This window comes from Dermochelys coriacea, chromosome 16, assembly GCF_009764565.3.
Source record: "Dermochelys coriacea isolate rDerCor1 chromosome 16, rDerCor1.pri.v4, whole genome shotgun sequence".
Taxonomy (NCBI): domain Eukaryota; kingdom Metazoa; phylum Chordata; order Testudines; family Dermochelyidae; genus Dermochelys; species Dermochelys coriacea.
The window spans coordinates 8042443-8070123 of NC_050083.1; the positions used below are offsets into that span (position 1 = coordinate 8042443).

Consider the following 27681-nt stretch of genomic DNA (forward strand, 5'->3'; position numbering starts at 1 on the left):
TTTAGGATGGAAAGGCTCTGTCCAAGAGGAAGGTTTTGCAGCGTTTCCTAAAGATGGTCACGCTCTGGATCGGCCGGATCCTCTCGGGAAGTTTGTCCGTAGCTGGATCCGCAGGGTACAGAATGCTCTGTCCCCGGCTCTCCCGTGCTTCGTCCTGGGATTTGGCTAGGCATTGTCCCAATGGAGCGCCACTGTCTCACCCCCTCCTCCTTACTGCCCTCCTTCTTCTCTGCTTCCTCTCCATCTATCCCCCTTCCTCCCGCTACCACCTGAGCTGGAGGAGAATCCCCACTTGCTTTTATCAGGACAGGGCCTATGGCACACAGCTGAGTTGTTCTGATTTCAGCCAGTAGAGGGAACAGACACACACACACACAAAGTTCATTACCACAGAAACTGTTGTTCACTGTACAAGGTGAGTCGCTCGCGCAGTTTGGTTTCCTCCCCAGTGTTTTGTCTGAGTTACATTTAGCACAATGAAAAGGAGGACTTTTGGCACCTTAGAGACTCACAAATATATTTGAGCATAAACTTTCGTGAGCTACAGCTCACTTCATCGGATGCTCACGAAAGCTTATGCTCAAATAAATTTGTTAGTCTCTAAGGTGCCACAAATCCTCCTTTTCTTTTTGCAAATACAGACTAACACGGCTGCTACTCTGAAACCTGTCATTTAGCACAATGTTTCCCAATCTCTTCTCCATGGAGCACTTGCTGGCAGTCCATAGGGCTGGCTCGCTTCATTTCCAGCTGCTTTGACCCATGCCCACTGAACGCATGAACGACATCTAAAAATGCATCACTTTCCCAGTGTTGCTTTACCACCTCCTCACTCGCTGCCAGAGGGCTGCTGTGGGCTCATGAATAGGAGACGAGCTTGTCTGCACAGTGGTGAATGGGCGGGGAGACAATCTCTCTAGGAAGATATGGCCCACTCGGTGGAAAAGTGTAAGAGCCCTTGATATAGGAAGCGGTGAATGAATCAGTTGTGGGAGGCAATGCTTTGCGTGTACCTCAGTGTCAGGGCCTCAGCTCAAAGTGATCTGGGGCTGTGGATACACACCAACCTCAATGCTAGCCCAGCCAGTGGAGGGCATCATGGTTAAGAGCAGAACTGGTGACTACTTTTGGTTTCCAAAACAAACGCACCTACCGTACTTACCAGGTGATCCCCGCTTCCCATGAGCAGCACTCGCACCTTCCAGCCAGCAGAGGGTGCCTGGCAGACATGCCAAAAATGCAGAAATTGGGCTTGTTTTTGGCTTAATTGGCTTGTGAGTTGCTTGTTGGCTAGTATTTGGCTTGTAGCTTGTTTGGCGTGTAGCTTGTTGCTTCTTTTTGTTATCAGTTGCTGGCAAGCAGGGGCAAGGGGGGGGTAAGGGAGGGGAGAGAGTCGGGGTGCACAGAGGGCCCACTGCAGTCCCAGACTGCAGGCCGGGGGAATCTAGTCACATAGAGTCTTGGGGTTCTAAGGGATTGGCTTGTTTTGGCCTCCTTTTGAAATGGAATTAGCTTGATTTTGGGCTTATTGTGAAAGCCGGGGTGCTTACTTAGCGCATGAAAGTTGGCCACTGTGGTGCACTGATCTTAAGCAATTGATTAGAAAAAGACACATGGCTCCCAGCCCCTGAGTTCAGCAGGGAGGTGGAGAGGAAGAAAATATTTAGCAGACTAGTCAGGTCAGAGCAGCAGAGACAGGGCGCTGTGGCACCCACCTTGGAAAGGTGCCGATCGTTCCTACCTGGCTGTTGTGAGCGATGCACGCTAACAAACAGTGAGTCAGAGAAAGAGAAACTCTCTGAATTGTCAGCAAGGGCCATTAGCCTCTCTGCATCATGTGGCTGGGCTGGGCTGGGCTGTTGGGGGGCGGGGAATCGGGTTCAGATGCCCTTGTCTGCCCAAAGGGGCAGGGAAAGTTCTAAGCCCTGCCACGAGATTTCACGTATCCAAAGCTGAATATTAACCAAATCCCTGGGGGCCCCACATGGGCTGCATCCCACCTGTTCCGAGGTTCCTAAGGCTGCTACTGCATTCTCGGTTATCTCCAGGTTCTTGGAGTCAATACCTGGAGCCAGTGTTTGGGACCTTCGCACGGGCAGTTTGGACACCCACTGTCCCACCCGTGAGGGCCCCTTGAGGTCAGGGTGGTTGTACATTGACAGGAAAGGCTGTACTGGGCTGCTTGGTCAGTGGATCTGCCAGGACTGTCAAACTGGGCAGCCCAGGCAGGTGTCCTAGCTCTGGACTCTTGTCTCTGAGCCACACGGCGCTGGATCTATTTGTCTATCTCTGATCTGAGTCCTTGTTTTTAAGCGTAAACTTAGCTCCTTGCTGTATTGACTGCACAGGAGACTGGAGCCCTCTGGCTTTCTGTGCAATGGGTACAGGATGGGCAATGGCAGCATACGCATCCCCTAGGTGTCCCTGCCCCATGTGCCCAACCACTGACCCAGAGGGAGAGGCTTAGTCTCTGTGGCACTTTTCATCCTTGGCCTCTTTGCTGAGAGTGCCATCAGGGTGCAAATTAGTGTGGATGGGGGCAGCTGGGGATGGTGTTGGAGTTACGCATGTCTGGTCTGAGAACCAGCAAACTCATTTTGACACAGAGACCCCAAGAGCTGCCAGGTGACCCAATGCTTCTACACATGAGGTGTCTTGGCTCTGATTCCTGGGCCAGGGAAGGCACTGTCTGATGCCATCTTTACAGCCGGCTGAACGCTTCATGTCTTCTTAGAAGGCAGAATCCTTCCAGCAGCTCCTGTCGCAGCTCCTCGGCGTTCCCTCCTGTGGTTCTTCTTCTCTGCCCTGCCACCCGAGGTTCCAAGTACGCTGCTGGGGCACGGTCTGTCTGGTGCTGCTGCCCTTTCTCTGGTTATCTTTCTGGGAGGCACCAGAGGGTACCATGAGACAGGACTTAACCTTCTCCTCGTGATGGCTTGTAAGAACCAGAATCAGGAGCGGCCCATTCAACCAGATCTGGGACTCCTTACAAAGCCCTTCAACCCCCCTGCCGTCTGCATGGCCCAAGATTGTGTGCGACTTTCCCTCTCCCCACCCCACATGGGCCTGGCCAGAAGGATTGATCTCCGTATGATTGCAGAGGGGGCTAGGGGAAGGAGGGATGTGTGTCCCTGTGATGTGCCCCACGTAGGGACATCCTGGTTTCCCTGAACCCTCAAGTTTCATAGATTCATAGTTCTCTCCACAAAGAGCAGCAGCAGTGATCACACTGAAATTTCAACCCACCTCCGCGGGCACAGGCCCCCTGATTGGGACTGGGGCGTGGGGTGGGGAGCATGTGACGGCAGGGTCTGCAGCTGGGCCTGGTTATGGGGTCCAGCGAGCAGACTGGAGCTACAAGTGTCAGCAACCGGCCTCATCAGGGCAGCCAGTGCAGTCTGAGAGCCACATCGTGGGCAGAGTCAGACAGCCCTGGAATTGTGCGTGGGGCTGCCCATTTCCTGCAGTCTGCCTCCCCTCCGCCGTGGACATCCCCAGGGGCCAGGCCGCTAACAGGTCTTAGTGATGTATTCCAGGAGAAGAGGAGTTTTTGCAGCGCTGCCCCTGCCCCCCCCGCAATCACACGGTCCTCACCTGCTGGCAGTGACTCAGGCCCAAGGGATGTAGGTTTCTGCCCTGGCTGTTGGCTTAGGGGGAGAGGACAGCAATATTCTTACTGGTGGGGAGAGGACTGACCCATCGTCAAAGGGGCCTGCCTGATAGGGTGCTAGGAGCAGCACAAGAATGGGAAGGTCCCTGGCTTGCTCAGGAGTAGGGCAGAGCCTGCAAGGATCTTGCTGGCTTGCACAACACAGCACAGAACAGCAGGAGAGGGAATATGTGTGCAGCACGCATGACCCCTGTACATGGCCACTTCTGTACTCTGCACTCACACACACACACTGCCTGTGGTACACACCTCCTCTGCACACACACCGCACATGGCGCAAACGTGCTCTGCACACACACACACAGTGCATGCTGCATGTGCCAACGATGCTGCAGAATGAATGCCTGGTGTGGGGTGTGCACATGGGTTTCTCTATTCTCCTTCCCACACTTTGCTGTCTTGGCTATTTAAATGCAAGCTCGTCGGGGCAGGGACTCTCTTGCTTTCTGTCTGTGTAGCACCCAGCACAATGGGGCCCTGATCTTGGTTGCAATGCAAACAATAACAACAACTCGTAGGCTGGAGACCCCTGGGTACAAACTGTTGAAACACAGAGAGCAACCACCCCTGCTCAGAGCTGATCGCCACACCTCTACAGCCGGCTGGGATCGGGAGAGACACCCACTGGCCAGCCAACATTTTTTTCTAACCTGTTAGATTTATTGAAAAATTAAAAGCACAAGCTCTGTATATATAAATACACTGACACTGCTGGCAATGTACAAGGCATCCATTACTGGCTGTATACGCTAGGACATGGGGCATGGAGCATTGATGGGGGCCTGTGTCACGTGCCTGCCACCCAGCCCCCAAGAGAACACATTAAACCAGTGACCACCAAAGAAATCTTCCTCCATTCCCCACCCCCCACTTCACTGATGCTATGAGCAGCCCTGGAGTTCCCTACACAGCATGTGTGACATTAATGTTACGGCACGGCAGGGCACCCTGCACCTCTGGCCACACTCCTTGACCCCATCCGATGTCCCAGGCCTGGACGGATTCTCTGTGCGGAGGAAGGGAGAATAACGGAGGAGAGAGAGACGCCGGTGGGGGAAGGGGCAGGGTGGGGGTAAGCTCTCAAGGATGCAGCTGGCTCCCCACATCGAGGAGGAGGTGCAGGGAAAGACCATCTGGAATATGGCTTAAACTGGGAAATGAATCTGAACCACTGCAGAGAGACAGAGGCAGGGCAGTGCCCAGAGTAAATGTCCAGGCAGGAGGTGTGGGGATCAGCTGGAGTCAGTGTTCTCCTCTCTCCCACAGCCTCCGTTGCTTCCTCTCCCCTCCCTGCCTTTGCCCCCCACACTACCCACGCTCTCCCGCAGTCCTTCTCAGCGCTGGGGCCCGTCACTGGCACCGCTGCTGTCAGCCCCAGAAGCAAGGCACCACAAAGTGCCTGGCTGGGGCTGGCCACCCATGTTCTGTGCCTGTGTGTCTGTGTGTGTGTGAGCGGGCATATGCAGGACAGGGAACAGCGACAGCTCTGTCGTAGAGGGTGGCTTCTGTGCTGGGGCATGTGGGTACACGTGTTAACCCATGTGCCGATCCACCTGAAGCCTCGTCCGATCCAGCTCCTTCACTCTTCTGTCCGTTTGGCTTGGGGGCGGCCAAGCCCCCTAAAGTGCGACGTTGAACTCAGTGACTAAGAAATCGATGTGGTCCTTCTCTTTTGTTTTAAAGGCCTCAGCGATGACACGCACGGCTTCCCGGTGCTCCTTTCCCCGCAGCGTTGTGCCGTTCACCTCCAGGATCACGTGTCCCACCTTCAGCTTCCCGCAGTTGTGGGCAGATCCTCCTCGCTGTGGCAGGGCAGGAACAGACGAGAGGGAAGCGCTCACATATATAGCAGCCTTTATCCCCAGATGCTTCAGGGGTCGCTTAGGCCCAAATCCTGAACGGTATTTAAGTGCCTAACTCCCACTGATTTCAACTCAGGCACCTAAATACCTTTGAGGAGCTAGGCCTTAGCCCACTCTGAAATGCAGCCAACTCTGGGGCACAACAGCTACTTAACAGCTCCATGCAACATTACACAACAGTTTAGGACAAAGAGTGAAGAATACTGTATCCAATAAAAAACAAAAAGAAAAGGAGTACTTGTGGCACCTTAGAGACTAACAAATTTATTTGAGCATAAGCTTTCGTGAGCTACAGCTCACTTCATCGGATTCATCACTTCTCTAAGGTGCCACAAGTACTCCTTTTCTTTTTGCGAATACAGACTAACACGGCTGCTACTCTGAAATAAAAAAACAGGGACCTTTAAAGAGGCAGAATGTAATTCCCTGGGTTGTGCTCTGGCCAGTGGACCTGGGTTAGCCTTAGGTTTACAGAAAGTGCCCAGGATGTTGGGGCATCGGAGTAGGACACAGAAGACCCAGGGTCAAATCCCAGCTCTGGCCTGTGGCAAATCCCTTCATCTCTCTGTCATCTCCCTCCCTGTGTCTATTCGTTCTGTAAGCTCTTTGAGCAGGACCTGTCTCTTGCTGTGTGTTTTTACAACGCCTGGTGCAGTGGGGCTCTGATCTCAGGTGGCCTCTTTTGGCGTTGCTGTAATACAAATGAATGATAATACTAGAGCTGGGGCGATAGCATTGTGTGGTCTTTGGTTTGCCAGCTCCTTGATTGCTGCGTTTGCATTCGTATTTGTTGCGTGCAATACTGTTATTCAGCCGGACTCACTGATTAGTCTGGACAGGTAGTTCTCAGCCTGTGGCGGTCACCTGAACTGTTTGCTTTGCTTTTTACACATTGCGGTGCCTGGTTGCTCGTCTAGTATGAGCGCTGCTCCCACAGTGAACCATCTTTACTGGAGATGCATGAATAGCGGATATCAAAGACCCAGCCACGAAGGGCATAGCTTTGCCAGCATTGCTGGAAAGCCAGCACTCAAATGAGTAGTATGGCCACCCCAGCAGCTGAGTGGATTGTTTGAAGCGGTTTGCAAATCTGCTGCTTCACTTTTTGAGCACAAGGGGGCAGGGCTGAAGAGTTACAATCAGAGAATCATAGAAGATCAGGGTTGGAGGAGACCTCAGGAGATCATCTAGTCCAGGGGTCTCAAACTCAAATGACCACGAGGGCCACATGAGGACTAGTACATTGGCCTTCGGGCCGCACCACTGACCACCACTCCCCCGGCCCCGCCCCCACCCCCACTCCACCCCTTCTGTGAGGCCCCATCCCTGCCCCGCCTCTTCCCACCTCTTCCCTGCCCCCATTCCAATCCCTTCCCTGTGGTTCTCAACCTTCCCAGACTACTGTATCCCTTTCAGGTGTCTGATTTGTCTTGCATACCCCCAAGTTTCACCTCACTAAAAAACTTCTTGCTTACAAAATCAGACATAAACATACAAAAGTGTCACAACACGCCATTACTGACAAATTGCTGACTTTCTCATTTTTACCATATAATTATAAAATAAATCAATTGGAATATAAATATTGTACTTACATTTCAGTTTATAGGATATAGAGCAGTACAAACAAATCATCATCTGTATGAAATTTTAGTTTGTACTCACTTTGCTAGTGCTTTTTATGTAGCCTGTTGAAAAACTAGGCAAATATCTAGATGAGTTGATGTACCCCCTGGAAGACCTCTGACGTGTACCCCTAGTTGAGAACCACTACTCATGGACACTTAGTCCAAGCCAGGCTGGGGTGTGAGTCTACCCCACTAACAGTTCCTTAGTGCGCTTTGATCTATCTCACTTGGAAACTGGAGAAGGTCAAAATGCACCAGGGAACAGTTAGTGGGCAGCCAGGTCCAGATGGACACTTAGTGCTCGGCATGCTAGTGCGGGGTAGTTTCACACCCCAGTGTGCCATGGACTAAGTGTCTGTGTAGACAAGCCCCAAGTTACAATCTCATCCCCTAGGGGAAATGCAAGATGAGCCTCCTCTCCTGGACCTAGCTGACTTTTATACTCTCCCCTCCCTGAGAACATGCTCGCCCTCAGCTGGAGACAGGAAGACCTGAATGGTGGCAACCCCTGATATGAGAGGGACGACGTAATCAACAGCCAGCATTCTGTCTCCATCTCCCAGTGAGGGAAACGATAAACCCAGCAGTTGTAGAAGACAGGAGGGAGGCTGGATTCTGGGCATGTCCCTGTTAGAAGAACCCAGGTGTGAAAATCTCACAAGACCTTTCAGAGCTTGGAGCCACGGAGGAGCATCTGCATCGAGCTACTCCCATTCCCAGCCCGCCGTACCTGTATGGTGACTATCCGGGGCAGAGGCTGTCGGGTGTTGGCGCCGCCCTCGATGGCGATCCCCAGGGTCGGCACGGTCTTCGCCACTCGAATCAGACACGATGTGGGCTCCAGAAGGCCAGGCTGCGGAGGAAGAAACAGCAACGCGATTGAGGAGGGCTGGGTGGGGAGCCTTCTCTCCAGGCCATCCTGCCCCGCCCCCAGACAGACCGGACCTTCTTGGTCTGGGGACCCAATGCCAAGCAGGTTAACCCTTTCCAACCTGCCTTGTTGTGCTTGTATGGGGCCCTTTTCCATGGCAGAGGAACGTGGAGCCTGCAATCCCTCTGGCCACGGCCCTGGAGCCTATTCAATAACCTGGTGGAAAGAGCAGCGGAACGAGCTGATTGGCTGATGCGAATGAGACTCTGGGCGGCCGAGATCCACCATCCTCGGCTTCGCAGCTGAAGTGGGACATCACAGCACCCTGGGGGTAGCTGCAGCAGGATGATCTCCAAAAGGCCGTCGGCCCTGAGGCTCACCGGTCATGGCAGCTGGGCGGCCAGCACCTTAGGACTACAAATTCTGGCCCATCCCAGCCTGCTGTTGTGTGCGGGGGCCCATCTACTCTGCACATTCCCTATGGCGGCGTGGAGAGTACGGACACTGCACGCCCCCAGCACGGGGCTAAATAGCAGGCTAGATGATAGGGTGTGGTTAATGCGAATAGAGTCCAGACACGCCACAATCCCCAGACTATATACCCTGCATGGCCCTCTACACGCCCAAGCAGCGCCTCCTCACTGCTCTTTTTAGCAATCATAGAATCGTAGGACTGGGAGGGACCTCGAGAGGTCATCTAGTCCAGTCCCCTGCACTCAGGGCAGGACTAAGTATTATCTAGACCGTCCCTGCAGATGTTTGTCCAAACTGCTCTTAAAAATCCCCAATGATGGAGATTCCAAAACCTCCCTAGGCAATTTATTCCAGTGCTTAACCACCATGACAGAAAGTTTTTCCTAATGTCCAACCTAAACCTCCCTTGCTGCAATTTAAGTCCATTGCTTCTTGTCTGATTCTCAGAGGTTAAGAAGAACAATTTTTCTCAATCCTCCTTGTAACAACCTTTTATGTACTTGAAAACTGTTAACATGTCTCCCCTCTGTCTTCTCTTTTCCAGAATAAACAAACTCAATTTTTTCAATCTTCCCTCATAGATCATGTTTCTAGACCTTTAATAATTTTTGTTGCTCTTCTCTGGACTTTCTCCAATTTGTCCACATCTTTCCTGAAATGTGGCACCCAGAACTGGACACAATACTGCAGTTGAGGCCTAATCAGTGCAGAGTAGAGCAGAAGAATTACTTCTTGTGTCTTGTTTATAATAATAGAATCATAGAAGATTAGGGTTGGAAGAGACCTCAGGAGGTCATCTAGTCCAACCCCCTGCTCAAAGCAGGACCAACCCCAACTAAATCATCCCAGCCAAGGATTTCTCAAGCCGGGCCTTAAAAACCTCTAAGGAAGGAGATTCCACCACCTTCCTAGGTAACCCATTCCAGTGCTTCATCAGCCTCCTAGTGAAATAGTGTTTCCTAATAACCAGCCTAGACCTCCCACACTGCAACTTGAGACCATTGCTCCTTGTTCTGTCATCTGCCACCACTGAGAACAGCCAAGCTCCATCCTCTTTGGAACCCCCCTTCAGGTAGTTGAAGGCTGCTATCAAATCCCCCCTCACTCTTCTCTTCTGCAGACTAAATAAACCCAGTTCCCTCAACCTCTCTGCATAAGTCATGTGCCCCAGGCCAGCCCCCTAATCATTTTCATTGCCCTCCGCTGGACTCTCTTCAATTTGTCCACATCCCTTCTGTCTTGGGGGGATCAAAACTGGACACAATACTACAGGTGTGGTCTCACCAGTGCCGAATAGAGGGGAATAATCACTTCCCTCGATCTGCTGGCAATGCTTCTACTAATACAGCTCAATATGCCGTTAGCCTTCTTTGCAACAAGGGCACACTGCTGACTCATATCTAGCTCCCTTTCTGCCGAACTGCCACATAGCCGGTCGGTCCCCAGCCTGTAGCAGTGCATGGGATTCTTCCGTCCCTAGTGCAGGACTCTACGCTTGTCCTTGTTGAACCTCATCAGATTTCTCATCAGTCCTCCAATTTGTCTAGGTCACTCTGTATCCTATCCCTACCCTCCAGCATATCTACCTCTCCCTCCAGGTTAGTGTCATCTGCGAACTTGCTGAGGGTGCAATCCATCCCATCATCCAGATCATTAATAAAGATGTTGAACAAAATTGGCCCCAGGACTGACCCCTGGGTCACTCCCCTTGATACCGGCTGCCAACTAGACACTGAGCTGCTGATCACTACCCGTTGAGCCCAACGATCTAGCCATCTTTCTATCCACAATGGAGCATCCTGCTGCCTCAGCCTTTCCCTGTCACACGTAGCCACACACCACAGTGAGCCTGCTTTTCACTGTGGCATGTAGCTACACATACCCTAAAGCCACTGCCAGCTGTGTGCAGGGCAGACATAGCCTCTGAGTGAAGGACCAGTCGTGCTCTCTAGTGGCTGGGTCAGCTAATGCTAGCAGCTCCATCATCTCCAGGGGCAAAGGGCTGCATGCTTAGAGGTATGTCTCCACTGCAAACAGGGGTGCGACAGCCGCATGTGTAGACATACCTGAGCTAGCTGTGATCTAAGCTAGTGCGAGACCCAAGAGCAGCCAAGAGGCAGCAGCATAGACTTTACAAGCCCGCTTGGGACCCTGGGGATGCTCTGCTTGGACAGCTAGCTCGTGTTGCCGCGGCTTTGTTATCTGACCTCGCTGGTTCAAAGCTATCTCAGGCCTGTCTGCACATGCTGCTGTCACACCTCTGACTGCCGCGTAGACACAGAGCACGAAGGGCCCTGGGTTCTAGTCCTGCCTCCCCAAGCGGGTTTGAGATGTGTGGTACTTGGGTCTACAGGACATCGCGCCTTTATACGCAGCCTGTCTCTTTGCCCAGCAAGGACTACAGGTGAGTCCCGTTGCCTGAGCTAGCTCTGCTGGCTGCCTCACCGGTTTGGAGGCTGCCTCTGCTGGCCCATTGCTTCTCGGTGCCTCCTTGGGGCCTCGGCTTTTCCCAGGGATCTGCTGCTGGTTCTTGTCCCTGCCGCTCAGCTCCACTTCGCCGATGTCCACCCCGCTGTCCTCACTGAGGGTCTGCCCACTGTCCGACAGCTGGGAGAGCGTGGAGGCTGGGGGAAGAGCAGGACCAGGGCTGTTAGCAGGAGGGAAAGAGCAGCACAGAGGGGGCGTGGTGGGAGACTTCACTTGAACACCACAAACTTGGGCTGGTCCACACTGGGAACTTGCACTGGCTTAGCTGTGTTGCTCAAGAGTGTGAAAAATCCACCCCCCTCAGAGATGTAGTTAAGCCGACCTAACCCCCAGTGTACGCAGCGCTAGGTCAATGAAAGAATTCTTTCATTGCCTTAGCTACCACCTCGCGGGGAGGTGGATTACCTAACCCCTCCTAAAAAGAAAAGGAGGACTTGTGGCACCTTAGAGACTAACAAATTTATTAGAGCATAAGCTTTCATGAGCTACAGCTCACCCTCCTGTCAGCCCAAGTAGTGTCTACACTGAATAACTGCAGCGGCTATTTCCCACTGGGAACCCCCTCTACACCCAGTGCTGCCTGGCAAGCAAGACTCCCATATGTCAGTAAAGCCACATCACCCCCCCAGTCTGCACCGGTACCTAGAGTGGAGAATTCCCTGATCAAGGGCATCTGGGATTCACGCAGCACCAAGGACCTCACCTTTCTCTGTGCATCACGCAGCTGGAGGAGACTCGCCTGGAGTGTTTGCAGTTGGCTGGAATGGGCCCCGCTGAACCCCAAAATTCAGCCAGAGGCAGCTGCTTCCAGGTCTGGTTTAGAGATGGGCCCTGAGCTGCCACGTTCATTCCAGATTCAGATCCGGACATGAAGGCTCAGACACTAAGTCATTGGGAGTTAGGTGCCTAAACATCTTTATAGGTCTGGGTCTAACTTCCCCAATGTTCAGATGTGGGGGGCGTGGTTTGGGCTAAGTGTACATGCAGGCCCAAATCATGAGGGCTCAGATTTTCAGAGGCCCAGAAATGGAGCCAGATCATCAGAACCGTGCACATTAAGAGCTGAGCTTTTTGGAAAATTTGGCCCTAAATTCAGATCTAGGACCAGATCTGGCTCCTGATCTGAACACAGATCAAGTAGAGGGGATGGCTCTAGGGTTCCTTTTTAGGCCCATCTCTCATTTTGACACAAACTTGAAAGCCAGCACACATTCAGCCAAAGGGTCTCCTCTGTCTATGGAAGGAAAATAGGTCCAGATTCAAGCAAACTGGAGCTAATTCATGGGGTTTGTAGTAAATCCACATTCAGTTTGCAATTTCATAGGTTTTCAGGACGTTTGCAGTGAGATTTGACACAGTCAGAATTTCCTTTGGGGCTTGTTTGAAAATAAATCACCAAGCAAAACGTCAGGGGTTCTGCACTCAGTGGACTGAAAGCAGGAACCTAAGCCCCAGAGAAATGGAGCCCCTAGTTTTGCAGAGCTGTGCGTCTATGCCTAACACACATCAAGAAACACAGTGAGCTGCCGAACAGCTTGCATCGCACTTCAGGCAAGCTGATTTAAGACCTTCATTTGCATATATTTGCATGAGATTTATTAACCAGTAATAAATTATAAAAAAATATACCTCAAATTGGGTGTAAATCGTCCATTTTATAGACCCACCATTAACTAGGGAAACCGCATTTCCCATGCGCTGCAAAGCTCAATCTCTGCTGCTGCTCTGGGCAGCCTTTGATGTCCCCTTGATATTGCCCTGGGGCATCATGTCCGTCCCAACCCCCACCCCCGGCTGAATGCAGATATTTTCACCTGAAGTCCTTGCTGCATTCTGTGCAGCAATCAAATGGTTAATCAGAGAACTCAGCAATGGAAAAGACCTATTAGGACATCTAGGTGAAATTCACCCCTAGGCAGAGGGCCAGCAAAAGACCTACATGCCACTTAAACCCTCAGAAGAGGTCCCAAGTGGGACTAAAGTGGCATAGAGGCTACATGGTAGCCCACTGCACAGAGGAGAGTTTCACCCATAGGCCGTTCTTCCAGACCATGCAGGATTGTCTCCCTGTGGCACCTGCAAGCAGCAATGCTTCTCTGACACTGAACTTTCAATCCCATCTGCGGAGATTAAGCACTCAGACCCAACCAAAGTGCCAGCGTGGCTGTCCACAGTTCTGGATGGATATCAATCCTGGTCTACTCCACACACCGCTGCAGAGAGTGGGTAGTTCTGCCTCAGAGACATTGCAAAGTGGAGGGGTTCTACCAGGTCTTCAGGACATTTGTTGGAGGGAAATGATGCCAAGGAACGGGGTGCTTCTTGAAATGATTAAGTATTAAGATACTGAGGTAAATGACTATGAGCTTCATTGCTCACCTCTATCCTGCTAGGGTACCTCCACGGGACTAACTCAGCTCCCAAAGCCCTATCAGGCATTGGGCCAATGTAGAACCTGAGGTGAGTTGGGGCTGTTCCAGGACATTACATACGCGAGGGACAGGAAGGTTAGGTGGGAGAGGTTTGTGACGTGCAGAATGCAGTGCTGAGTCAGGCTATCCTTGACCGTGATTGGGAGGCAATCTAGGGGAGTGCCAGGAACCGGGAGAGAGTCTGTGTGTGCGTGCCTGTTTGTGCAAGGGATTGGGCTGATGTCTATCAGCAGAAGGTTCTCGGAGGAGCCTCCATCCACAGGCTCAGCAACAGGGAATCAAAGTCAGTGTCCAGGCTGAATGTATGTAACAAGAGCTCAAACTGGACTTGAAATGGGTCTCGGCAATGAAAAGCCAGTTTCTTATCAACCAAGCCACCAAGCATGCGAGGAGAGCTAGCAAAGCAGCGTGGATAAACCACTGGACTAGGACTCAGGAGAACTGGCTTCTGGCCCTGGATCTGCCACTGCCCAGCTGAGTAACCACGGGCAAGTCATTCCACCCACTTTCCTTTTTCACCCTGTGTCTGTCTTGTGTATTTTGTGTGTTAGCTCTTCAGGACATAGCCGGTCTCCTATTATATCTCTATACAGCACCTAGCACAATGGAACCCTGACCTCGGTTGGAGCCTCTGCTGGTCCTGGAAGGATAATAATCAGTAATAATAAATCTGAACAAACATTCTTAATGGGATTGCAGCTGGGGACTCAAACCATGACTGGGAGGAAGAAGAGGGGGGATGACGGGCTGTACCCAGAGCTGCACCTGGCCCTACGAACCCATTAGCAATGCCATGGTGGTGGCCAGGCAGAGCACCCTATACAGAACAGAACGGAATAGAAAATCATGTTATCCATCACCCACCAGCAGTGACATCTGCAGTGTGTAAATGGTACCACGAGAGGGAAGCAAAGCCACCTGCATGGAGTGATTCCAGAGTCTGGAGCCCAGGAGAAGATGGAAAATTACCCTTTGGGGTTCCCAGGGGCTCGGGCCAGAGTCCATTCCAGGTGGGCACAGAAAGCCAGTTCGGGTGTTTCCCACAACTGTATTTTGAGTGAATCACCAGGACGTCTCTGCCTGTCACACAGTAGGACAAACTTTGGGGCTGATTTTAATTTACATTAAGGCCCCTTTACAGGGCTTCGGGAGGTGAAGCGAGTCATTGACAGTGTAAACAGGCTCTAGTGACAATGAGAATCGGGTCAAACAAGTGCCAGAGAAATCCAGTCCTGGAGTCTTGGTCACTCTGGAACTGGATTCTGGCCTGGGGATACCTCAGCCAGCCAGAAAGCACTGAGCAGAGGGCTGATGAGGTGGAATATCAGTTGACTTGAGTACACCCCAACATCGATCCACTGTGATAGTGACTCTAGTGGGGTCAAATGGCAGCTCACTCCTTTGGGACCTCATGTTTCCTTTTGGGTAACTTTCCCTTGATGTCCTCTTTGCACTTCCCTTACCCCCCCCCCACCACCCTCCGTCTCCCCAAACACATGTTTAAAAGAACAATGCCTGGTTAAATCGGGCCTCCAAATTTAGCTTTTTGCCAAACAAGCTTTTCTCAACCCAGAGACTAAGGGAAAAAGTCCAAGGGTTATTTCTCTTTTCTTTTAGAATTCTATAGAAACAGATTTTATTAACAAACGCAACAACACTTGCCCAGGAGACCAGATGCAATCAGCTGCCTAGCAGAGCTTGGTCTTTAAGTAAAGGTCAGGTAAAATTGCACTGGAAAGCTAGGGGAGGCTTACAAAAGTTCATTGAGCACAAGGTGGTAGGAGGCAGGGTACCGTAATGAGTGCCAAGCCCCTCATCCCGTTCTGACAGCATTGCCAATGCCAAGCATTCAAATATCATGAAATCAACTTAAAAATCATGAGATTAAAACAATAATATGGGACTCTTCTCATTTGCCCTCTTAATTTTTGATCCTAACACTTAATAATAATTATAATGCTACAACACCTAGTTACATAAGAGCTAGGTATTATGTTATATTAATTATTATTATTATTGTTATTAAAGGCAATTTCAAACTTTTATTCGCAATTAGGAGAACTAGACACTGATTTTTTTTTACATGTAATCTGATATTCTCACATGACTCCAGCATCTGGGGCTTCAAGAACAGCAAAATATTGCAATAAAATCAGGAGAGCTGGCAACGTTGCTTCTACCACTGCACGCACACATTGGGCGTTGCCCCAATTTACCTCCTTCCTGCGGTTTAAGTAAAGGGCTTGCTTACATGAGGAAGTTATTCCAGAATAAGGTAGGACATGAATTTAAAGTGCAGTAGCTATTCTGGAGTAGCTTCCCCTTGGACATTCTTATCCCAGAAGAGCTATTCCAGTCAATTTTCTCATGCAGACAAACCCTTTGTAACAAAGGCCCAGATGGTAGTGAGGAACCTAAATACCTTTGAGTATCTCGAGCAGGGCTGTATTTACAGATATAAGACTCAGTCCTCAAACTCCCCCATCAACTGGCTATTCTCAAGGGTTTCTCCCTGCCCTTCCCTCTAGCTCTCTCTCATCTCAGAAAAACTCTGCCTTTTCTAGTCCAGATTTGGGGTTAGTGGGGCGTCTCTGATCTAGCTGCCTGGGTGAGGTAGCAGAATAGCCCTGTTTTTTCCCATCACTGCAAGTCCTTAGAGTGGGTTTCACTGTCAATTCCTCCCCCTGTGGTGTTTGCAGTGCTAACATCCAGGCCTTGTGCTAGATCAGGAAATGGAAATTGACTAGAAGTGTCTGTAAAGAAGAGTGAAACCGACTAGTCTCATTGTCCAAACAGAGCAATGCAAAAGAAGAACAGAGAGAACAGAGAGTGAACAAGCCCCTTCAGTGTTAGTTGCCTGAGTGGCAATTTGTACAGTGGTTCTTTAACCTGGCAATGCCCCCCAGGGTAGGTCCAGCAGGCAGAGCCACCCACCTCGGGCTTGGGGCAAGGATCTCACTTCATTCACGTCCGGCTCGCTGTTGGGCCGATGCACCTCCACCATGACAAAGTGCTGGTTGATCGCTGACTGCAGGCTGCCTTTGTCTGGCTCCGGGTGCGATGGGGGAGCGGGAGGGGACTGAGGAGCGGGCGTTGGGAGGCTACTGCCTGGGGTGCTCTCAGGAGATGGGCTCTTCAGCCTGGTTGGAGACTGAACTCTGGGGAAGGGGCCTATCGGGTGCTGGTTGACCAAGGACAAGTGGGCACCCATGTGTCTCCTGGAGCTAAGAGTGGCAGGGGAACCGGCGGCATAGATGGTACTCGAGGCAGAATCCTCAGTGGACACAGAGGCCGAGGTGCTGGCTGTGTCCTTGTCGGGGTGGCTGGGAGGTGGGGTGGGGCTGGGAGGGGCCATGAAGAAGAGGCCTGACTGGCAGGATTCAGAGGAAGGGTGCTTGGGTGTGTCTTTCGTGGCATTTCGGAGCTGGGCCGTGGAGGAGTCCAGCTCTTGAGCCGGAGGAGGAGGTGGGGGCTTAAAGCTGGGCGGTTCCTCAGGGAAAGACGAAACATCGTCCTGTGAAAAACCAGAACAAGAAGCCATTAGATGCCGCTATGTGGGACGAGGGGCCCTTCCCCCGTCTGGACACCTGAGAACTGGCCCATCACTCCCGGAGCCTGGTGTCCTGTCACCTCCAGTGACGCACGTCAGACGTTTCACCTGGATTGGAGGTGACAGGCTGGAAGCTTCTTCCTGACCTCAGGAGCAATCTGAATATCCCCTGGAGTGTGACGATTGATAGAGGAATAGTCCTGTTTTTAGCTCCAGTAACTGCGGATGCTGTTCTTATTCACAGACCCCAAGTCCTTTTTTCCAACTATGCTACATCATTTGTTTCAATTGTGCACTGCTGCAGTGAGTTCCACAGGTTAGTGATGGGGAAAAGTATTTGAGAAGATGGTGCCTTCAATTAGCATCCGTTTCCTTTTGAGGAAGCACTGGCTAGAGAAGGTGAGATCTCTTACCAGGGAGATGTCCGGCAGGGCATTAATACTGCTTTGGAGTCCCTCTCCGCTTCCCTCCAGGTCTGCGGTGTTCTAGGCACACAAAGGAAGGGGAAAAACAGCCAGTCACTGCACTGTACAGCAACACAAAGCAAAGCAGAGGCCTAGCACGAGACGCTGCCCAGGGGTTTAGGGTGAATCTTAGAAAACCTCACATGGACAGAAAGGTTTGCAGCAAATGGAGCTTTTCGGTTGCAATGACAAAGGTTTGTATTCATGGCAAGGTCGCCCCTGCAGCATGGGAGATCCAAGCACAACAGCTATGGCAAGCAACCCGGATGGGAGACTGCTTCTGCCCCATGCGCAGACTAAGAGGGCAAGGCCTTCAGCTCAAGCAGTAGTTTTGTGGGTTCAAGCATTGGACTGTTGTTACATTTGTTTGTTTTAATAATGCAAGGGACCCCTGCAGCCTGCTGCTGCCATCTGCATGGCCCCAACCCTCCTGTTAATTGCAGTGGGGAATTTTAGGGGAGCAAGGGATGTAGCCATCCAGCCCACGGTTTTTATCTTGGCAGCATCCCCTTTAAACACAGCCCTTTGCTGAAGCCAAAGGGCTGGCTTCTCCTCTCGCCCACCCTGCTGGGAATCAGGAGTGCCACCGCTGTGAGCAAGGGGACGCTCCAGTCCGGTGCAGCGTCTGCAAGAGGTGAGAGAGGACTGATCGCTGGTTCATGGGTGCAAGCGCCCTTGATTTCAATGGAGGAGGCACTCGTGTTAGTTAAGAGCAGAATTTGGCCTATGATCTACGTAGCATCGAGTGCTCAGAGCCACCAGGGTAGGAGAAGTGTCCTTCCAAGTGAGTGGATCTCTCTGGGATCTGCCTTTGCTTTACTTAGGCCTGGGCCGTCTTCAGAGGTGCCGCTCCAAAGATTGGTGGGGATGGAGCCTTCCAAGGACCAGGTGATGATTGTGGTGCATAGCTGCGCTAGACTGGGGAGGGGCGCAGGGAGTCCCTTTCCTGCTCTAGACTACCTGGGGAGGACAAGCATGGCCAGCAACGAGGGTGGGGCATGGCCAAGCCCACACGGAGAAGGTGCACTGGCTATGACCTTGCTGGTCCCCGTTGGGCATTTGAGTCTCGCTCTCCAGGTCGGAGGGCTGGTTACTCTTTGGACTATGGGCTTGTCGGTATTGGGGTGGGAGCCACCACCACGGTAGCGGCAGCCCTGTGTGGGTGCCTTGCTCCAGTGACTTGCCCTGGTGAGTAAAGCAAACCCCGCTCCAGGAGAGCTTAGCACTGCCGAGATGCGTGGTCACAGCCTCAGACCGGAATCGACCTGAGTCTGCCGTGACTGCGTTCAGGACCCAGAAGGTGAGGTGGAGTGTGCGGGTCTCCCTCTTTGCATCTGGGCCTCTCTCTCTCACTTTCCGCCAGGAATTGCAGCATCGCTGCAGAGAGATCACCCTTCAGCTTGGCAGCGCTTCCCTTTCCATATTCCCTTCCATTTCAAGTCCTTCTCCCCATGCTTTCCCCCTAGCAAAATGCTTCTTCGGGAGCCTGCATGCCCCGCCAGCCCAGCGCCGTTGGGTCGCTCCCCTTGCTCAGCTGAGCCACTCTTGTGGTTTGACCCAATCATATTTTCACTTCCTGGGGGGATCTTCCACTCTTTGCGGGCAATGAAATGGTTAAATCAAGATGCTCCCCCATCCATCCCACGCATACACCACCCTGACACGAAATTAGACCAGACAGTCTCTGATGCAAATGCATGGCAGATGTTGGGTGCGTTGGGTTTTTTTTCTTCATTATAATTATAGCCAAAATTAATGATCAGATGTCAAAATACAGCCTGGAATATGTCAACGCTGTCAGCAGAGCCCGAGAAATCAGCAAAAGAATTCAATGAGTTCGTTAGTCTCTCGGCACAGTGGGGCTGTCAATCAGGGGCGGGGGAGAGATGGGTAACGTCAGTCGGAGGAGAGAGGCTCGGAGCAGCGAGCGCCTGGCTAATGAACACCGGAGAATTCAGGGAAATGTCATTTCCGTGCATGGAGGGGTTGTGCAGATTGGCGAGGCTGAGGGACCATTCTGCATCACAATGGGCTGGCACAGTCCCGGCTGGCCCAGCAGAGGGGAGGGCAGGGGCCCTGGGCTCCAATCTGACTCCAACACATGGCGGGAGTTTGCCTCAGATGGGCTATGACCCTGTCCCAAGGCTAGAGCCATCACTTTTCTGCCACCATGGCCCCTGCTGATTAGAGCAGCTCCCTGTTGGAAGTGTGACTCCTGGCACTAAGCACCCACTAGGATTTCAAAGCACTGGGCACAGCAGGGGTAAGGGACACAACTGACCCCTTTCAGCCTCTGAAAGGCTGAGAGTGAGACTCCTGCCGTCTGGTCCTGCAGGCCCTGAGTGTGAATCCAGGCACGAGTGCCCTGGACCGTGTGAGTTCTACTGTGCTCCACGCTTGGGAGTGTGAATTGTAACATGCATGGCCCCTGCTGGGTGGGGCCCCTGGCGCTGATAGACTGGGAGGGACACCAGGGCATCATTCTCACTGCATGTGGGGGCAGGGAAGGAGAGAGAAGGCAAGCCGCTGTGTCCCCTGCCCATAGTAGCGTGCTAGGGCCTTGTTGCAGAGCATGGCTTGATTTTGTCTGTGTGGAGGGGACAGAATTGGGTTAAAAGGCCAACGATCAGATTCACCCTGGTTTTAGGCCAGTGTAAACCCTGGCAGAGGGCTCAGATGGATGGTGGCAAGTCCTCCACAGCATCAGAGTGGAGTGGTATACTGGGACTATATCCCCACTGGTACTAGGGGACAGAAGGGGGCCAGCACAGGCTCCAAATGCTGGCAGGTAAGCCCAGAATCAACCTGCTTGTGTAACACTGACAGACCCCACTCGTTGGCGAGTGGGATCGAACCTGGGACCTCTAGAGCTAAATGCATGAGCCTCTGCTACATGAGCTAAAAGCCACACGGCCCTTCGCTAAGGCTGTAGAGCAGACTCATTAATCTCTCTCTAAATGGTCTCAGTGCCACTGGCTGGGACAGACCATCACACCCAGGAGGTGTGTGGGTGACATTTGCAGGGTAGCGGCTGCTTGCAGGATTTAAATTGGCTTCCTCCCGCAGGAAACCCGAGGGAGGGCAGTGGTGGAGAGAGCTCCTTGGGGTGAAACTCCTGGGTTCCAATAGCACCCAGCACTGTAGTATCCAAGCCCTGCAGCCTTGCTCCCCTGGAGATGGAAGTGACACACAGGAGAGCACATGGGCTCTGCATTGTGGTTATAACACCTCTTGATCCCACGAGGCCAGGCAAGAGCAAATCATGTTCTCCAACACGCTGTCATCTGGAGGGAACCCAGTCAACTGGATCCTCTCCTTCCCAGCCCTGGAGAACCGCTGTGCACTAGCGCTCAGATCCACACCCACAGGCCATGAGTGCAATGGGATCTATCTACTGGGGGAGGGCGCGGGGGCACTGGTGCTAGGATCCATGTGCCCCATATATAAGCACGATGGGATCTCTATAACAAGGGAGCGGCATTTGCACCAGGATTCACACTCATGCTCAATGACAGTTCGCCAACCAGGTGAAGTGTGTAGCCCAGAGGGGGGCTAATTAACAAGCAAATCAAATGTCATTTGTATTCCCATAGGAACCAGTTTATTCTCATGGCAGGAGCATTTAGAAAGAATAATATACAGCTCCTGCTGGATTAGCAAAATGCCACTAAGCCCACTTCGATTTAGACTGATCTCGCCTGCCTTCCGCAATTAAGTCAACAATCAGGCAGTTTGCATCTGCAGAAACACTGATCCACAGCATATCTCCTTTCACTCGCATTATGAGGCTGTTGGTTCATTTGTGCTGGCACGGGCAGGGTCCAGTCTGTGTTTAGCCGCACGTTGCCTAGTGTCGGATAAACAACTGGTTTGTTTGAATCTGTGGTACATGTGCATTTCCCCATCGGCTGGAAAGCTCTCAGCCCAGGGCCTTCCTCCTGTTAGATGATTCGCATCCAAAACAGACCCAGCAGGCACTCTAGGCAGGGAAAACATTTGAAGAAATTGCTTCTCCTCTCTGCAGCTTTAGGAGAGGGAATAGGGGACGGGGGAGAACAAGGACATGCATGGACATGGTTTGAGAGCAATGGGAAAAGTGGTAGCATGGGAGCCCGTCCCACAGCTGGACACACCTGCAGGATTAAAAAGCAGAAAGCCTTTGTTTCAGGGCAAGCTAGCCCAGTATTGGGCCAAGGGTTATTTGGCAAGAAAGATGGGTTTCAGTGGGGTGAGGCTTTGGGGAAAGATAGCCCCATTAATGGATAGGGGATGGTTCATCCTCAGTCCCAGCCTGGCTAGCCGTGGGGTGGGAATTTCAGGAAGGTCTGATTGCTTGAAGGGGTTACGGTGGGCCAGTGGATGTCTGTGGAGGCGGGGGGGGGGGGAGACAGTGATTTCAAGAAGAGACAATTTTAGGGAGCGTGAACTTCAGTCATCCCCCACCCATGCGATCCAACAGAGGAGGGGGACACAGTTACTGGGCCAAATTCAGAAGTGGGCTAAGCACCTGCTGTGAGCTGCACCTTTTTACCCCTGTTCCGTACCCCCTCGCAGGAGAGAGCCACAAAAGCTTATGCTCTAATAAATTTGTTAGTCTCTAAGGTGCCACAAGTACTCCTTTTCTTTTTTTAAATATCATCGTCTCCTCCATGATACGATCTCCAGCTGCTGCCCCTAAGCCTATAATCCCACCATGGCTTGTCAATAACCACACAGGAAGTGGTGGCATTTCCAGTCCCCTCCATATGTCGCTGTGGGAGGGAGGCAGCTGGGTCTGTAACCCTTCCCTGGCCAGACTTTCAATTGCTTGCCTGATGTGCCAGAGACAAGAGCTCCAAGCTTTCAGGCTGCCACATGAGCCAGGACGTTAACAGTTCACCAGCCACATGCAGCCCGGAGAGCTTCCAAAATGCACATGCTAGACCAGGGGTGGGCAAACTTTTTGGCTCGAGGGCCACATCTGGGTATGGAAATTGTATGGTGGGCCATGAAGGCTCACGAAATTGGAGGTGGGGTGCAGGAGGGCGTGAGGGCTCCAGCTGGGGGTGCGGGCTCTGGGGTGGGGCTGGGGATGAGGAGTTGGGGGTGCAGGAGGGTGCTCCTTGCTGGAACCAAGGGGTTCAGAGGGCAGAAGGGGGATCAGGGCTGGGGCAGGGGCACGGGAGGGGATCAGGGGTGCAGGCTCCAGGTGGCGCTTACCTCAAGCGGCTCCAAGAAACAGCGGCATGTCTCCCTCCGGCTTCCCTGTGGAGGCACAGCCAGGCAGCTCTGTGTGCTGCCCTGTGCCCAGGCACCGCCCCTGCAGCTCCCATTGGCAATTCCCAGCCAATGGGAGCTGTGGGGGAGGCACTTGGGGTGGGGGCAGCGTGTGGAGCCCCTTGGCTGCCCCTACGCGTAGGAGCTGGAAGAGGGACATGCCGCTGCTTCCAGGAGCTATGCGGAGTGGGGCAAGACCCCGACCCCACTCTCCAGCTGAAGCGGGGCAAGCCCCAGACCCCGCTTCCAGGCGGAAGCTCGAGGGCTGGATTAAAATGTCTGGAGGGCCAGATGTGGCCCCTGGTCCATAGTTTGCCCACCTCTGTGCTAGACTCCCAACACCTTTGAAGCCTGAAGCCCTGCAGGGTGAAGTCCACTGAGTTCCTGTTCAAAAGATCTTCCCCTAGCAGGATGGGTGAAATATTAAGGCTCCAGAGCCTTATAAATAGGGAAGCTTAGGAGACAGGAATCGAGACCCACCTTTAACATCATTGGGCTAAAAAAGTTTCAAGGGAAGGTGGAGTGAAGAGAGAAAGTATTTACAGAGACAGTAAAGTCTGCTCTTCCACACCAGGCCTGTGTGGCTACAGACGGCCTGACAGCTCCCACTCCTACACCATGGCCACCAGGGTATCTAAAGCCTTTCCCAAAGACCTGGTCCAATATGCAGTCTCAGTATCAGCACTACACAGGTAGGGGAGTTTGCTCTCGGGTTTGATGGACGCGCATTGCAAAGCTCTCCTGCTTGCCACAGGGCTGCTGGCAGGATGGCTGCTGCTTTCCCTGCCTGATCCGGGTGCAGTTCTACACCAGCCAGGCGATCGGCCTCGGAGCTAATGGGCTGGGTGAGGAGAGTGGGCGGGAGGGGGTGTTTCTATAGCACAATTTGGCTAGCCTGGTTCTCAGGGGAAATAAACAAAAAACCTGCCCACACTGATCAGGGAACCCCTAGGGAGACCCTGCCAGTAACAACCAGGCCAAGGACCAGGTGCAGCTCGCTAAGTTTGGATTATCAGCAGGACCTGGACTTTCTGGCAACTGTGCCCTTTACCATCCCTCTCCCGCTGCAGGGGGAACAGCACCAAGTTCCTTCCCTTCCTGCAGGACAGGAGGATTTCTCAAGGGTTACACTGCAGCAAAGCTTTATGCTGGCCCATGAGTAGGGCCCTACCAAATTAATGGTCCATTTTGGTCAATTTCACAGCCATAGGATTTAAAAAATTGTAAATTTCATGATTTCAGCTATTTAAATATGAAATTTCACGGTGTCGTAAGTGTAGGGGTCCTGACCCAAAAGAGGCCGGAGGGGGGAGTTGCTAGGTTACTGTAGTGGGGGTTGTGGTATTGCCATCCTTACTTCTGCGCTGCTCCTGGCTTCAGAGCTGGGCAGCTGGCTAACAGCTGCCGCTCTCTGGCCACCCGGTGCTGACGGCACCACAGAAGTAAGGGTGGCAATACCGCCCCCCCCCACTTGTCTCCTCTGTGGAATCTGTATAGGACAGGGTAAAATGACACAAAAGACCAGATTTCATGGTCTGTGACGTGTTTTTTCATAACTGCAAATTTGGTAGGGCTCTACCCATGAGGATACACCCCATTGGTTTACTCTGGCAGAGACTACAGGGCTCCTGTGCTTTTACACCCATTCCACGCCATCTCTATTTCAACCGGGCTGTTCCTGTACTGGATCTCAGCTGGAGATACCTCCGAAATGTTCTGCCATAGTAATGGGCATTTCAGGGAAAGAGTTGGCGGGCTGTCTGTCTCCAGACATGCCAGGCACTGGGTGCAAGGGGGACATGCTCATTGAGTCAAGGCAGCCTGCCAGTCTTCTCTTTGCTGCTAGGGGGTTCTCAGTAGCCCCCGGGCTGCTCCATGCCTAGGCCTTGCCAACAATACTGCTGACCCTGGCTGTTTTCGGCCCGTCTGTGTGGCGATATAAATATGGTTCCATTTTTTGCTGAGCTGCCCTAAAAGAGGACTGGATTTCCCTTATGCCTAATATTTCTGGGCAAAATAGAAATTGCTCCTGGCTGTAAAAGGTAATGGCTTTTAAGCAAAAACGTGCCTTTAGGAGCTCACTCTATTTTAAGATCAGGTTTTATTGGCTCTCACTTTAAAAGGCCACTGAGGCCCCATGCCACAGCTTTGAAAAACAAGTGTTTAGAAATAGCTCTGCTCCTATCAACAGTCTATTTCTTCTCCCTCTAATATACATTATTCATGGATCCTAAGGGCAGAAGGGGCCTTTGTGATCATCCAGTCTGACCCCGGCAGAGCACAGGCCAGAGAATTTCACCCACTGATTTCTGTACTGAGCCTAACCTGTAGCAGAGCTAGGGTGTAATCTTTTAGAAATATATCCTATCTTGCTGTAAAAGTGATGGAGAATCTACCACATTCCTTGGCCATTGGTTTCAATGGTTAATTAAACTCACTGTTAAAAATTAGCACCTCCTTTTTTCCAGTTATTGCTAACGACAGAGAAAGGTCATTCTGTTTCGAGGAGGATTTTGGTATTTTGAAATCTGGTTTTATTCTGCCACTGAGCCCCCCACCCTGGACAGCCCAGGGATACCAGGCTCTCAGTTCCCTGGCAGCCTACAGGTGGTCTGCCGGGGAGGTGGGTAGGCAAGATGGCAGGAAACCAGTGGAAGCCTGGTTTCTGTTGGAAGTTCGTCAAATCAAACTGTGTCCACAGAACATTTCAATTTTGACAAAACAAAGTTTGTCAAAGTTTTTCCAACAGTAGTACTAACAACATGGGCATGGACACAGGGCAATAATAAAATAACTACTTATATGGAGATGTATTTTATATTCTCAAGTCCCACTGCGCTTTACTAACATATATTGCTATACAACTGGGATCACTTTGCCCTGGGCTGAAAGGCGACCATTTCTGGTGTGTAGCTTGACACCTCTGAGCTACACTACACATCAATGTCATTTTAGCACAGGAGATAACAGATATCCCACCTGGGGGGCTTCTTGGCATGGTTCAACTGTTTCCTTCTAACCCATGGAAATTAGCTTCCTTTCTCATTTTGTCTGTATGAAATTTTAGTTTGTGCTGACTTTGCTAGTACTTTTTATGTAGCATGTTGTAAAACTAGGCAAATATCTAGATGAGATGACATACCCCCTGGAAGATTTTTGCGTACCCCCAGAGGTACATGTACCCCTGGTTGAGAACCACTGCTCTGGATCATGCTGCCTTCCCCGAATACGCAGGTGGGGTGAAGGGGTGGAAGACCTTTCATGAAACACCTTAAAACGTCGGACTCTATTCTTTCAGCCACAGCAAGCAGAATTGTGATTTCCTGCCAAAATTCCTTGTGCTTCTACTGAGATGCTATCTAAACCCACTGCAGATTCATGTGAATTATTACTTGTAAGAAATGTCTGGGAGCTCCAGATTCCATGGTGATGTTAGCAGAGACCCACCTCCAGCCCCATTACATTGTTAAGTGAATTAATTGGTCCTCTTGCTTCATTATTTGAGTTAATTATACTGAGAAGTGTGGAATCTGAGAGCACTTCTAGAACTTCAGTCTCAGAACTAAGTTTTCAGGGTGAACAGAAAGGTCACTGCTGAATGGTAAATTTGGAGGAGATGAACTGAGATAATTTATAGTCCCCGTCTAATCTTCCCTCTATGTGGATTTAAGATACAACAGCTACAACCCATCATTTCTTCAGGACACGGGAAACAGGCAGGCAAAGTGACTGGGAAAACAGGCATTTTGTTTCACCACCTGAGGAACCTGGGATCATTCTAACACCTTTTCCAGTTGTTCTCAAGCACCTTCCATTTGAGGGTCTCAAAGCACTTCCCAGATATTAATTAATTAAGTCTATCAAGTCACTGGTCCCTCCCCAGGGTGGCAAGGCAATATACTAGTCTAACTTTACAGTTGGGAAACTGAGGCACAGGACAATAAGTGACTTTTGTGATCATTCCCTGGGGTTGGTGGCGGAGTTAGATGCAGGGTCCAGAAGTCTTGACACCCAGCCCCTTGCTCTAATCACTAGACAACCCCGCCACACTTTTATTTAGACCTCTGTCCCTTTAATGGCTGATCCATTCTGGGTAAAATAAGAACCAAAACTGAAACTTTGTTCTGAACCCAACCCCAAACTAGGCCTTTTCAGCTACTGGTGAGCATGGTCACTCAAGGATGAATGGACAAGGAGATCAAGTTACCCTCCCCATCTCCTGCAATGAGTTGTTCCACCCAGAATGGAGTTCATGCTTATTCGCAGGGGTCAGGATGTGGGAGGACACTGCTGTCCTCTACGCAGTGTCTGTTCTGGAGCTACAGGGCCCAATCCATCCTGGTGCCGAGCGCCTCCCAGGAGCTGCTCGGCTCCTTGCAGGATTGGGGTCTGTATAGAGAACTCTGCTGTCTGTCAATCTGGCACTACATTTGCTACGAAATAATGACCACATAAAATCAGTGTAGATTTCAATTTTGTAATCATAATAATTACACAGCTGGGAAAAACCCAAACCCCTCTCCAAATCCCTAAGGACCGGCTTGTTTTTAAGCAAATTCTACAATACCTGAGCCCCTGTGATCAAGAGGCAGCAGCTGATTATTACATTGTACAATTAACCCCTGCTTTGCAGAACTGAGCAGAGAGCCAAAGACGCATTAAACTAGGAGGTGATAACCAGGTCTGGCTGGGCCATAGGTCAGCCTCCAGCTAATCAGCATTACTGAGAGGTTTAATTAGGACTTGGCTTGCCTGGGGGTGAACTTCATGCATCCCATAACATATCACACCTCGCAAGTTTAGAAGAGGCTAGTGATCCTCGAATTGACCAGCTCATTCAGAAGTTTGGGATGTTAGATGGGGTGGGATCTGAGTTACTACAGAGAATTCTTTCCTGGGTATCTGGTTGGTGAATCTTGCCCATATGCTCAGGGTTTAGCTGAGCGCCATATTTGGGGTTGGGAAGGAATTTTTCTCCAGAGCAGAT

The 27681-nt window shown here is 51.5% G+C and overlaps 1 protein-coding gene across 4 annotated transcripts in view; it reads right to left on the reverse strand.

Moving 5' to 3' along the window:
• Nucleotides 1-4291: 4291 nt before the first annotated feature.
• Nucleotides 4292-27681, reverse strand: part of WHRN (whirlin) — a 117086-nt gene continuing 93696 nt past the window's right edge. For 3 of the 4 annotated variants that reach the window (XM_043498754.1, XM_038374933.2, XM_038374931.2), the window contains 5 exons: nt 17388-17459; nt 16359-16938; nt 10951-11129; nt 7891-8013; nt 4292-5472 (listed from right to left, as the gene is read on the reverse strand). In XM_043498754.1, coding sequence (XP_043354689.1) covers nt 5290-5472; nt 7891-8013; nt 10951-11129; nt 16359-16938; nt 17388-17459 — 1137 coding nt within the window. In that variant the 3' untranslated portion in view covers nt 4292-5289. The remainder of the gene's footprint in view (nt 5473-7890; nt 8014-10950; nt 11130-16358; nt 16939-17387; nt 17460-27681) is intronic. The other variant, XM_038374934.2, reaches the window with a different exon arrangement.